Raw genomic sequence first — 12,763 nt, 5'->3', positions numbered from 1 at the left:
ATCTTAGTTCCCTGACCCCATATGGAGCGAACCTGTGCCCTCTTCATTGGAAAGCAGAGTCTTAACTACTGGACCACCAGGGAAGTTCCAGTTATCTATTTTATACAAAGTAGTATGTATGTGTCAATCCCAGTCTTCCAATGTACTCCTCCCCCTCCCTTACGCCCTAGAAATGGTGCATTTGTTTTCCACATCTGTAACTCTATTTCTGTTTTGTAGATAAGTTCATTTGTACCTTTTTTTTAGATTCCATATATAAGGGATATTATATGATATTTGTATTTGACTTACTTCACTCAGTATAACAACCTCAAAGTCCATCCACGTTCCTGCAAATGGCATTAATTTCCCTTTTTATGGCTAAGTAATATTCCATTGTATATATGTGCCACCTCTTCTTTACCTTTCCTCTGCTGATGGGTATTTAGGTTGCTTCCATGTCCTGGCTGTAGGAAATACTGCTGCAAGAACATTTGGGTGCATGTATCTTTTTCAAATTATGGTTTTCTCCAGATATATGCCCCAAATTTGTGTGCTTTATTCACTGAACTATTCTTTATCTGAAGTACTGTTGGGAGGCAGATGAAAATCATACCTAATCAGTATAGCTCCATTAAAAAAAATTTTTTTTTGGCCATGCCCAAATGCATATTGGATTGTAGCTTCCCAACCAGAGACTGAGCCTGCACTGTCTGCACTGGGAAGTCCCCATTATTTTATTCAAAGTGAATTCCTGGGTCATCAGTCTCTAGATGAAGCCAAATGTCCCAACTTTTGGTATTATTACATTTGTGTCATGTTATCTGTCTCCTCTTTGGTAAAATTGTAAAGTATACAAATACAGAACACAGACTGCATACTATTACTGGTGAAAGTGAAAGTGAAGTCGCTCAGTCATGTCCGACTCTTTGCGACCCCATGGCCTGTAGGCTACCAGGCTCCTCCCTCCATGGGATTCTCCAGGCAAGGGTACTGGAGTGGGTTGCCATTTCCTTCTCCAGGGGATCTTCCCGACGCAGGGGTCGCACCCTGGACTCCCGCATTCCAGGCAGACGCTTTAACCTCTGAGCCACTAGGGAAGCAGTTACTATTACTGGTAACTATATGCAAAAAATAAGTCAAACTCCCAAACCAAATCCGAGTATTTTAACCTTTTGCAGTTTTCTAGACCCTTGTCCCTCCATTAGTTAACCTGTGAGTATGTATACATAACTGCTGTTCTTTATCAATAGCATAATGCATGGATTATGGATTTGGACAACCCACAATTACGCGACATTCCAAAGTCAACGCGCTGTCTGGTTATTTACTCCCGGCCTAGATTCGGAGTCACGTGGCAAGTGAAACCAAACCTCTGCCCACATTCCCGGAACTTCCCCTCACCCCACCCCCTTCCCTACTGTAAGTCCTCTGGCTCTTACCCTCCTTCTCACGCCGCGGAACCAAATCCCTGCCAGACAAATAAAGGCCCTGGCTGCACTGGCCGCTTTCCCCCTCTCTCTAACAGCCAATTCCCACCAGTTACGGCGGAGCCTGCCTCCAGACCGTAATCCCATGGGCTCAAGGCTCAGCCCCTCTTTAGCTTCCAATCACTACCCACATCCACTGGGGGAAGAGCGCCATGGAGTGGAGGAGGAGATGCCTCTGTCAGCCTTCGGCAGTCCTTCTCTCCTGTTTTCAGCCCCGCCGTAGTCTCCCGTCTATAAAATTGATGGCTAGAGGAGAACAGGCACCAAGCGTCCCGTGCTCCATTCACAGCCATCTCTAGCCTTCCCTGAGGAGCCATCAAACCCTCAGGAAGATCTGCTGTCACTAGGAGAAACTGAGGCAGAAGGGGCCAGTCTGGTGTCTTACGTCCGGTTTGTGGACGCTCAGCCTCTTAATCCCTGCTCCAGATACTGCTCCGCTACCGTGGCTCTTGGCTGGGTACAACCCACTTCTGTAGTGTAAAGCTGGGGGCGGGGTTTGGCTAGGCAGGTCCAGGATGCGAGATCCTGGAAGAAAGAAAAGGTGTACTGTTTGGGGCCATCAACGAGCTAGGCTGGCTTGGCAGGGCTGGGCTCTTCGAAACAGGTAATACCCAGGGGGGTGCCTGTTGGTCTGAACCAGAGAGATAAGGCCGAAGGCGAGATCGCTGGAGTGACATTTGAGGGGGCTGCACAGGAGAGAAAGGGGTATAATGGAAAAGGGAGACGAGCTCAGACTGTGGGGTGGGGGAGGGGGAGAGCCCTCCTTCTCCTGCAACTGCCCCGCCTCCCCCATGCCTCCCAGCAGAACCATGGATTTCAGAACCCCTGACCTGCTGGACATGTGTCTGGAACCTCCAGAAGATGTCTTCTCAACAGGATCTTTCCTGGAGCTGGGACTCCAAGGTCCACCTTCAGAGGTTCCAGTGACTAGGCTACAGGAACAGGGGCTGCAAGGCTGGGAGTGCAGTGTGGGCCACAGCTGTGTGAGTGTGATGAATGGGAATGGGTATGGGTTGAGACACCTCTTGTGTTAAGAAGTGCAAGAGGCTTCAGTTTCCATTTAGAGGTCTGAAGACAGAGCCCCTAAAATAGACATGAGCTGTAACTACCCTCATGTCCAAAGACATAAGGGACTGAAACTGATCTAGTCTTGACATTGGATAGGACTTCCAGAATTCTTCCCTATACACATTCACACCCTCTTCTACTGTAGGGTCTTCAAGAGAGTGAGCCTGAAGATTTCCTGAAACTTTTCATTGACCCCAATCAAGTTTACTGCTCAGAAGCATCCCCTGGCAGTGACAGTGGAATCTCTGAGGATCCCGGCCATCCAGACAGTCCCCCTGCCCCCAAGCCACCCAGTTCCCCTGCCCTCTATGAGGTTGTCTATGAGGCAGGGACCCTGGAGAGGATGCAGGGGGAAGCCGGGCCAGCTGTAGGGCTCATCTCCATCCAACTAGGTCAGTGTTCTTTGTGGGAAGGGGACATTGGCCCTCCAGGTCCAGTCCTAACCCTGGAGTTAAGGGGGTTTCCCCAACCTATGCCACTACCCACATCCTTTCTCCCAGCCACTTATGTCTCCCTCAGATCAGTGGAGCATGCCATTTACGGTGCCTGACGCCTGCGTGGCCAGTGAGCTGCCTCCTGATGCTCACATCCTGCCCGCGGCAGCTGCTATAAACTCAGCGCCTCCCGCAGCCCTGGTGAGTCTCGGGGAGTCACTGGACTCAGTACTCTCTGCTACAAAGAACTGGGGAAAAGGGGCTGAGGGAGGGGAAACTGATGCTGAACACTGTCTTCGCCCCAGTTTTTGTGGCATTGGGCCTGAATGCCAGAGAGATGTGAGCAACTGTAAGAGCAGGAATGGACAAGAGAGACAGAGGCCCTTGAGGTTAAGGGGGTAATGTTTCGGTTAAGGAGAGGGTGGGGTGAGGGAATCCAAGGATAAGGCTCAGGAGAGAGCCTGGTCCTGTGTGCATTGTCTGCTCAGTTACGGCCATTGTCTCAGCCTTGAGTCAGGACGAGGAAATGGGATAGGCCACCTGGGAATCCAACTGGTTACTGGGCACAGGGTGTAGAAGCGTCTGCAATTACAGTTTTTACTGGAACAATAGTTCAGCAGTCACCCACTGCCCACAGTTATAGCATAGGTGTGTGACACGTCACATACCTTCCCAAGGGGAGCTGGGCTGGTTCCTTGCAGTGAGGATGAAGAGGGGGCCTTGCCCAGGTCACTGTTCCTCCCTTTATCCTGAAAAGAACTCCTTGTGTGCAAAAAGGCAGAAAGTAAGTTCTAGCCTCCCTGCAAATCTGTAATTGAAGCTGAGACCAGAAGCCAAGCCAAGCACGTTAGAATCTTGGGCTGAGGAATCTTAAACAGACTGAGGCAGATATCTAAACTTGTGTGTGCATCAAAAACACTAGGGCATGTGTAGTGGATTGCCAGGGAAGTCCTGTTTTTTTTTAATTTTATTTTTGGCTGTGTTAGGTCTTCATTGCTGTGCAGGCTTTTCTCTAGTTGTGAGGAGTGAGGGCTACTCTCTAGTTGTGGTGAGCAGGTTTCTCATTGTGGGAGCTTCTCTTGTGGGACACAGGCTCGAGGGCGTATCGGCTCTTCCCAGATCAGACACTGAACCCACGTCTCCTGCATTGGCAGGCAGATTCTTTACCACTGAGCCACCAGGGAAGCCCTGGTATTGTTTTTAAAATATATCTTCTAGGGGAATTTCCTGGCAATCCAGTGGTTAGGGCTCAGGGGTTCCACTGCAAGGGGTATGGAATCGATCACTGGTTGGGAACTAAGATGCTGCAAGCTGCATGGCACAGCCAAGAAAATAATAAATAAATACCCTCTAGGCTTCATTTTCGGAGAAGGCTATGGCACCCCACTCCAGTACTCTTGCCTGGAAAATCCCATGGGCGGAGGAGCCTGGTGGGCTGCAGTCCATGGGGTCGCTAAAAGTCAGACACGACTGAGCAACTTCACTTTCACGCACTGGAGAAGGAAATGGCAACCCACTCCAGTACTCTTGCCTGGAGAATCCCAGGGACCGGGGAGCCTGGTGGGCTGCTGTCCATGGGGTCGCACAGAGTCGGACACGACTGAAGGAACTTAGCAGCAGCAGCAGCAGCAGGCTTCATTTTCAGAGATTTTGATTAGGTGGATTGGGAGGGACACGCCTCTAATACAGCACCAAACAGTATCAGAAGCAAGAAGTGAACACCAGAAAAAGTCAGAGGTAGAGTGCGTTAGCTAAAAAAGTCAAAGATCACCAGAAGGCAAAAAACAATTTCCTCTTGAGTCACAAAGTCAAGTATAAATCTTTCAAAAAGGAGTATTAGTTAGAAAAGTAAGCTACTCAGTTGATGGGCCCACATTAACTAGACACCATCTACCCTCCCCACATCCTCTGTTCAGTCTGGTTGCCTTTGGGGCATTCTTTGAGAGGGAACAGAACTTCAGTCTGAGAAGTAGGGCTCAGACTTGAGGGGAAAACGAGTCACCGCCCTAGGGATCTCCTTGTGGCTGACAGGCAACAGTACCACTGTCAAATTGAAGTTAATGGCTGAAGATGAATCATTTGTCTGCTGTAAGATTAAGCACTCTACCTTAGTGAGTTACTCCACATCCTCTCCAGATACTCCTAAGGTCTGCAGAAACGTGCATCAGAATAGGTCCTCCCTAGCCTGGTCAGACTGCCAAGGGCCTAAGTCTGTGGACAAAAAATACGACAAAACCACCTCCTCTTTCCTTAGTCAGCCTCAGGAAGTCCCTGTGGCTTTCCTGAGAGTCTGTCTGAATTAAGGTCCCTGCCCCTCATTTCATTTTGTTATTCCTCAGAGCAAACAGGAAACACTCCCCAAGAGGCATGCAAGGGGAACAGTCTTGAGAATGGGATGACCCTCTCTCCATTCTCATCTTCTCTCATGCCCCAGCAGCTGCCCTGTCAAACTTTGTTCCTGACAGAAGAGGAGAAGCGGCTGCTGGGACAGGAAGGGGTTTCCCTACCCTCTCACCTGCCCCTCACCAAGGTAACATGCTTCTCCCAAGGGTATCCCAATACTGCAGCCCTATCAAGGCCTCTGAGGAGCCAGGAGAGCAGGACAAAGTTGAGGAGTTGGGGGAGGCTGAGGGCCCAGGACTGACACACCCTGGGCCTCCAGGCAGAGGAGAGGGTTCTCAAGGAGGTCAGAAGGAAAGTCCGTAACAAGCAGCCAGCTCAGGACAGCTGGCGGCGTTTCCCTATCCTCTCACCTGCCCCTCACCAAGGTAACACGCTTCCCTAAAGGGTATCCCAATACTGCGGCCCTATCAAGGCCTCTGAGGAACCAGGAGAGCAGGACAAAGTTGAGGAGTTGGGGGAGGCTGAGGGCCCAGGACTGACACACCCTGGGCCTCCAGGCAGAGGAGAGGGTTCTCAAGAAGGTCAGAAGGAAAATCCGTAACAAGCAGTCAGCTCAGGATAGCCGGCGGCGGAAAAAGGAGTACATTGATGGCCTAGAGAGCAGGTATGTTTGGATTCACATTTCTTTGCTTCAAGCCTGGGCCCCCGTCCTTACCAAGGCTGGTGAGGTCAGGGATGCACATGATTACCGAGCCTCATCCTACCTTTCCGCCCTCCCTAGGGTGGCTGCCTGTGCTGCACAGAACCAGGAACTACAGAGAAAAGTCCAGGAGCTAGAGAGGCACAACATGTGAGTGAAAACAGCCTGCATATTGGCGGAAGTGTGCTGTACACATTCTTGGGCTCTGGCTCCCAAGAGACTTAACTCTTCGTTCCTTGTTTCCCAGTTCCCTGGTGACTCAGCTCCGCCAGCTGCAGATGCTTATTGTTCAAACCTCCAACAAAGCTGCCCAGACTAGCACTTGTGTTCTGGTACCATTGGTCAATTTCCCATCTCCCCCCTCACCTCCTCCACCTTCTGCCACATTTCCATCTCTATGCTCCTCACTTCCTAGCCAGACCTATTATCCCATCTTTGATGACCCCAACTGCCCCCTAGTCACTCTGCCCTCTGCTCCCTTCCTTGATGGTTCCCACAACCCAAGTGTCCTCTTGCTTCTTCCCAGATCCTTCTTTTCTCCTTGGCTCTCATCATCTTGCCCAGCTTCAGCCCCTTTCAGGGCCTGCCAGAAGCTGGGCCTGAGGATTACCAGCCTCATGGAGGTGAGAGGCAAGGGCAAGAAGGAACTCTGTTTTCTGGGTAGTCAAGAAGTGGGAGGGAGGCCTGTCCTGTCTAGGATCCCTGACCAAGGGAGGGAGCATTATTCTACTGCCCTTTTTCCTTCATTCCACAGTGATTTCCAGAAACATCCTGACTCACAGGGACATGACAGAGAATCCTGAAAATGCAGTGGAAGAGTCCAGACTGGAGGGACCACCTGGGGCCAAGGGTGCAAACAGCTCCACAAGGACACCGCTTGAGAAGGTGGGAGGGAGGGCAGGCCCCAGCAGGCACATCAGAACTGTGTTACGTGCAGACGAAATGTGAGCGGTAACACTTCCTGGCTCACTTCCAATAAGGAATCCAGGGCTCTGCTACTGTTATGCTTCCTCCTGGGGTTCCCACTCAGGGCTCTTTGGCCTCAGGCGTCTGAATCCCATAAGGATGCCCTTGATGTCTGTACCCCATGGCTTAGTTGCCCTATGTCAGGGGGAAGCTCAAATACTTTCCATTATGTATCTGTGATTTTATTTCTTCGAGGACAGGGTTAAAGGGAAACTGATGTTTTGGCTAAGAAATAAACTTTTTTTGGTAAAACTATATCCTGACAGTTTTAAGTAGTGGAAGAGGAGGAAGATAGGTACCTGGTAAACTGGGGCCTAAAATCACTACCCCCTTTCCCTCTCTACCCTCCCATGACTTCCTGCCCCAAACCAAATTACAGATAGGGAAGGAAATGATTTTACTCTTTTTATTCTGCTCATTAATTATTTAGATGGGGAAGATGAGAGAAAGGGGGTGCTACCACAAGGTTCCAGAGAACCAGGGGCACAAGTCAGTTTATTCTACCGTCTGTCTGAGGCAGGGTTTCTTTCTAAGACCTGGATGAAAGGAGAGAAAGTAGCTATATGGACTCAATTTGCTTCCGGACCTTTTCCAGAGCCTTTCTGTCCAGTTGTCGCTGACGAACGATGACAAGGCAAGCAAAAACCAAGGCCAGACCTATGACAGCCCCTTCAAATTTCCAGAATAAGCGTTGTTCCATTAGTGCTGAGCGGCAGCTGAGGGCAAAAAGAAACAGTTATCCCCAGAAAAGATCAGAGAGCCTCCCCCTCTAATCTCCCTTCTGCTTCATCCTAATGAAGGTATCTCCAAGGGGAAGAGAGGAAACCAGAGTCAGCCTTCTAATGTGTTTACAATATATTAATCCCCCTCAAATATTTAATTTTTAGTGAGATAAACAGAGCTGGTACTAACCAATTTTACTGATAAGAAACCATAGGAGGACAGCTGGGACTTGGGTTCAAGTAATTTGGCTCCAAATCCCCTCCCCTTTCCAATATGCCATGCTACCTCCGGAGGAAACAGAAGAGGCAGGACTGTTTACCTAAAGTCACAGGAGGATTCAAGAAGAGAAACAGCACTTACCTTTTGAACTCACTCCTCTTAGATGAGCTGCATGTTATTTTCTCCACGTATCCTGTGGAACCACACTCAGGGGTGGTTTTCTGCCAGGAGGAAAGCATCACAGCACATGTTAGGAAGGGGCAGGAGGAGACGCAGGGCACCATGAGCAGGGGTCCAAGTGCTATGGCTCGGGGCTAGTAGGCAACAGAGAACTAACGAGGAGTTCTCCTGGGCGGGTGACAGGGTGCTGTTTACATGACCAGGAGTATGTGTCAGTAAGAACGCTTCAGGCTCAACAGCCTAGGAGAGGCACGGGCAGGTTCTGGAGCCTACTAGACTAAAATTGAGCAGACCACGGTTATTAGCTGAACGTCACCATTAACTTGGAAAGAAACAGGCACATTTTCAGGAGGAAGACAAGTTCAGATTTGGACTTACACTGAGACTTCAAGGAAAAAGACCAAAAGACAATGCAAAGGCACACCTTAGACAGTCACACCGTCCCAGTCTGATTCAGTGTGAGGAAAAAAGGAGAGAAAACTGATACTCACAGTCTGGAAATTAGAACATGGAGCACACTCTTCGGCCACCACAAACTCTTCCACCAGCCAGCACGGCAAATTTGAGGTGCTCACTAGAGAGGAAGAGAAATGCAAATCTCAGACTTCCGAAAATTCTGTCCTAAATTCTTCTCCCCTAAATTCTGCCCATCAACTTCCCAGCACAGTTGAATGCCCTCGTCCCACGTGGTACTGCCCTTTTCCACCTCATCTCTTGGAATATGGGAGGATGTCAAAACAAAATTATAGGAGCGACGAGTTCCAGACCATCACCCACCTGACAGCTTCTCTTCCCGCACGGGAGCTTCTGCTTGGCTGCAGCGAGGGGGGGGGGGGGGGGGGAGGGGAAGGGGCAAGAGTCAGAAGCCAGGAAACAGGGAACCCCCACTCCACCTCCGCGGTCCTGGAACACGGGTAACAGGGACGATAAGATCCTCTCATCCCCTCCTTTCCCCTGCCCTCAGCCCCTCCTTACCAGAGCCTTAAAGTGAAAGCGCAGAGCAACCAGCAGAGGTGGTGGCCCTGGGGGAGGCCACGCCTCCCCGCGCCCGCTGGCATGGAGTGCTGTGTCGCACCTGTTGGGACAGAGGGACCTGCCTGACTGTCCTCGTGCCTCGGTCGGAACGCTGAGTCCGCGCTTACACGGCAGTCCTTCGAGAGGTTCCAACTCAGGGCTGCGAAATGCTGGAGTTGCCTATCAGATTAAAGGCTCTGTCAGTACGCCCCCATGGCTACGGCGAGAAAAGGCAACACGCATTTGTTGGGTAGGACCGTGAGTTTCCTTCTTCAACCGGTACGGTGCTGACGAAAGGCCGAGGAGGCGTACGGCCCTAGCATTCCCCCGGCTCAGCTTCCGCTCCCGGCGCGGCCATGATGCACGCGGAGGATCCTGGGCGCGGGCCCGTTTCCAGAGCTAGGCCAGTGATGGGAGACGGAGGCCCGCGGCTGGCCAGATGGGCCTCGTAGTCTTCCGCCCGCTGCTCCCTGGGAGTTGGATCTCCCTGCACTCGTGCGGCGCGTTGCGACCCATTGGCTTGGCGCACCGTTGCATTCTGGTCCTGGTAGTCTTTTGCGGGAACGGAGAAAATGGCGGTGATCAGGCTATCTTCGTTGCGGTAGCTCCCTGGGCTGTCACCCGTTTGCCCCTCTGGGCAACGGCGAGACATGAAAAGGAACGATACTTCACCCTCTCAGGACTTTCCTCTCTCCTTAAAACCCGAGGACTCACAATTAAGCCTCCGATTTTCTGACACTCCTTCCCATTCCCACCTTGAGCAATGATCAAGGGGAGAAGCTGGGTTGGCATTCCAGAGATGAAGGCAAACCTGTTACTTTCTCTTCCCTCAAGGAGCAGCAATATCCGAAACTCTGTGAATGTGAAGGCTTCCCCTGTCTCTGGGCTCCCACTCAGTTCTACTCAGATGGGACCTTGTTGTTGTTTAGTCGCTAAGTCGTATCCAACTCTGCGACCCCATGGACTGTAGCCCACCAAGCTACATGTCCATGGGATTGAAAGATGCAAAGGAAATATTCATTAAAATACTTTGTTCTCTTCTATTGCTTCACACTTATATCATACCTTTTGATTTAAAGTTTAGCTCATTTTGATTCTCTTCTGTAATCCTGTGGAGTCAGTTGGTATTGTCCCTGCTTTCCTAGTGGCTCAGAGGTTAAAGCGTCTGCCTGGAATGCGGGAGTCCAGGGTTCGATCCCTGGGTCGGGAAGATCCCCTGGAGAAGGAAATGGCAACCCACTCCAGTACCCTTGCCTGGAGAATCCCATGGAGGGAGGAGCCTGGTAGGCTACAGTCCATGGGGTCACAAAGAGTCGGACACGACTGAGCGACTTCACTTTCACTTTTCACTTTGTTTAATGAATAAGCTCAGTCTGTTACTTGTCCAAGATCATACAGCTAGTAGGGGAGATGAGACCTAAGCCCAGACTTTTAACTCCCAGGCCACAGATTTGTGCCTGTTTTCCATCCCTGTGGAGTCAAACCTTGGCAGAATGTGGGTCGGGAAGAATCCCTGGATCAGGAAGATACCCTGGAGAAGAAAATGGCAACCTATGCCAGTGTTCTTGCTTCGAGAATTCCATGGACAGAGAAGCCTGGTGGGCTACAGTCCATGGGGTCACACAGAGTCAGACATGACTGTGCAACTAACACTTTCAAGTAAATCTAGGCCCTATTAATAATCTGTATCCTGCCTCTCAAGATCAAAGAAATTATTCCCATACTTCTTCCTTGTTAATTCTGCTCCACACTCTCCTCCCTCAAGAAGTCTTTCTAGCCTAAAGGCTACAGCTACTCTTCCCCACAGCCATAAGGGCTAGAGCACTTTTGGAAATTAACATTATGTGTGGTGTGGACTCATGATGGTCCAATGAATAAGAATCCACCTGCTGATGCAGGGGACACAGGTTCAATCCCTGATCCTGGAAGATTCCACATGCCTCAGGGCAACTAATCCCATGAGCCACAACTACCACACAACACTCTGCAACTACTGAAGCCCAAGTGCTCTAAAGCCTGCATGCTGCAACTGCTGAGTCTGTGGGCCTGAACCCTGTGCCCCTCCACAAGAGAAACCACCTCAGTGAGAAGCCTGTGCACCGCAACGAAGAGTAGCCTCTACTTGCCACAACTAGAGAAAGCCTGCGCACAACAATGAAGACAGCACAGCCAAAAAAACAAACAAACAGTATATCTGGTGCTATGTCCCATAAATTCTGTCTTCCCATCAGACTGAAATCTGACTGCTTAAGGACAAGAACTAACAGACTGGAAAGATCATTGGGTGGGAGATGAGAAAACAATACCCTGGTGAGGGCTGAGTTTTAATTTTGCTTGTAACTATTAATTTGTTCCTTTAGGTTACTATTTGTCTGTATATTATTTGTCAATAGTTCTATGTGATAGAAAGTAGGGTATGGGGTTTTTCCCCTCAGTATTTTTTAGCTGTGATAAGTTTTGGTCAAAACATAGCATTCTGTTACTCCTTACTCAGTCCCACTAGTTGTACCAAGCAACTGAATAGGGTCTGTATGCTGAAACTGGATTTTAAAATATCCACTATTGGGTACGAGAAAGAGGCCAGTCTTCTTCCTGGGACTCACAAAATGCAAGTCTTTCCTCATCTCTTGAGTGAATTAAACTAGCTGGGCAGTTGAGTACAGAATTCAAACACAAGCCACAGATAATAAGGATTATTACCCCATTGAAGCTTAGATACTTAATTCATGTACCAAATTATTTTCTTAGTCCTTCTCCTGGCACTGTCAGACTTTTTTCTGAGTGTTGTCTTTACCAGCAGAAACAGCAGCACACAAAAAGACGTTGCTGAGGACTCCAGGGTTGTGCTATCCACTTCTCCACTGCAGGCTTGGGGATGTTTTAAATGCCTTGAACATCAATCATATCCTTGAGTAAAACTTCTAGTGGTACTTTGTCTAAACCAAACCTGATATTTTCATCATCTTGATCAAAGATCAAGTCTGTGAGATAATTTTGCTGTTTAAAAAAATACTGTGAATTCATTGCAGCACTATTTACAATAGCTAGAAGATGGAAGCAACCTAGATGTCCATGGACAGATGAATGGATAAAGAAGCTGTGGTACATACATACAATGGAATATTACTTAGTTATAAAAGGAACACTTTTGAGTCAGTTCTATGAGGTGGATGAACCTAGAGCCTATTGTACAGAGTGAAGTAAGTCAGAAGGATAAAAATACCATATACTAATGCATATATATGGAATCTAGAAAGATGGTACTGATGAAATTATTTGCAGGGCAGCAACAGAGACACAGACATAGAAAACAGACTTATAGACACAGTGGGGTGGGGGCAGGGGGTGGTGCTGGGAGGAAGGTAGGAAAGAGAGGGTGGGATATATGGAGAGAGTAACATGGAAACGTAAATTACCATATGTAAAATAGACAGCCAATGGGAATTTGCTGTATGACTCAGGGAACTCAAACTGGGGCTCTGTAACAACCTAGAGGGATGGGATGGGGAGGGAGACGGGAGGGAGGTTCAAGAGGGAGGGGACATATGTATACCTATGGCTGATTCATGCCAATGTTTGGCAGAAACCAACACAATTCTGTAAAGCAATTATCCTTCAATTAAAAAATTAATTTAAAATTTAAAAAG

At 49.2% G+C, this 12,763-nt stretch overlaps 3 protein-coding genes across 4 annotated transcripts in view; 2 read left to right on the top strand and 1 right to left on the bottom strand.

Moving 5' to 3' along the window:
* The window catches only part of RPS27 (ribosomal protein S27), a 103,685-nt gene that overhangs the window by 79,727 nt on the left and 11,195 nt on the right, over positions 1-12,763 (top strand). The gene's annotated exons all lie outside the window — the stretch shown is intronic.
* CREB3L4 (cAMP responsive element binding protein 3 like 4) lies at positions 2,279-6,962 on the top strand. Of its 2 annotated transcripts, none has more exons than XM_055584214.1 (9): positions 2,279-2,392; positions 2,683-2,929; positions 3,057-3,172; positions 5,409-5,501; positions 5,872-5,978; positions 6,096-6,164; positions 6,262-6,346; positions 6,541-6,637; positions 6,769-6,962. In XM_055584214.1, exons 1-9 carry the CDS (start codon positions 2,279-2,281, stop codon positions 6,960-6,962), a joined length of 1,122 nt encoding a protein of 373 aa, XP_055440189.1. The 2 variants fall into 2 exon arrangements, with proteins under 2 accessions (XP_055440189.1, XP_055440188.1); XM_055584213.1 differs by having other exon boundaries at positions 2,279-2,452.
* Positions 7,373-9,611, bottom strand: JTB (jumping translocation breakpoint). Its single transcript, XM_055584220.1, has 5 exons — positions 9,078-9,611; positions 8,880-8,917; positions 8,594-8,676; positions 8,064-8,143; positions 7,373-7,696 (listed from the first exon to the last, which is right to left on the bottom strand). Exons 1-5 carry the CDS (start codon positions 9,158-9,160, stop codon positions 7,540-7,542), a joined length of 441 nt encoding a protein of 146 aa, XP_055440195.1. The 5' UTR covers positions 9,161-9,611; the 3' UTR covers positions 7,373-7,539.

The sequence above is a fragment of the Bubalus kerabau genome, chromosome 6 (assembly GCF_029407905.1).
Source record: "Bubalus kerabau isolate K-KA32 ecotype Philippines breed swamp buffalo chromosome 6, PCC_UOA_SB_1v2, whole genome shotgun sequence".
In the NCBI taxonomy this organism is placed as follows: Eukaryota; Metazoa; Chordata; class Mammalia; order Artiodactyla; family Bovidae; genus Bubalus; species Bubalus kerabau.
Note: the sequence above shows the minus strand (reverse complement) of the source record. Positions and strands in the feature narration are given on the sequence as shown.

Coding starts and splice junctions, on each gene's coding strand:
- CREB3L4 (XM_055584213.1), top strand. CDS start 2,279: ATGGATTTCAGAACCCCTGACCTGCTGGACATGTGTCTGGAACCTCCA. Junction 3,173..5,408: donor CAGCGCCTCCCGCAGCCCTG/GTGAGTCTCGGG, acceptor ATGCCCCAGCAG/CTGCCCTGTCAAACTTTGTT. Junction 6,347..6,540: donor AGACTAGCACTTGTGTTCTG/GTACCATTGGTC, acceptor GCTTCTTCCCAG/ATCCTTCTTTTCTCCTTGGC.
- JTB (XM_055584220.1), bottom strand. CDS start 9,160: ATGCCAGCGGGCGCGGGGAGGCGTGGCCTCCCCCAGGGCCACCACCTC. Junction 8,918..9,077: donor GCTTTCACTTTAAGGCTCTG/GTAAGGAGGGGC, acceptor CCCTCGCTGCAG/CCAAGCAGAAGCTCCCGTGC. Junction 8,144..8,593: donor CATGTTCTAATTTCCAGACT/GTGAGTATCAGT, acceptor TCCTCCTGGCAG/AAAACCACCCCTGAGTGTGG.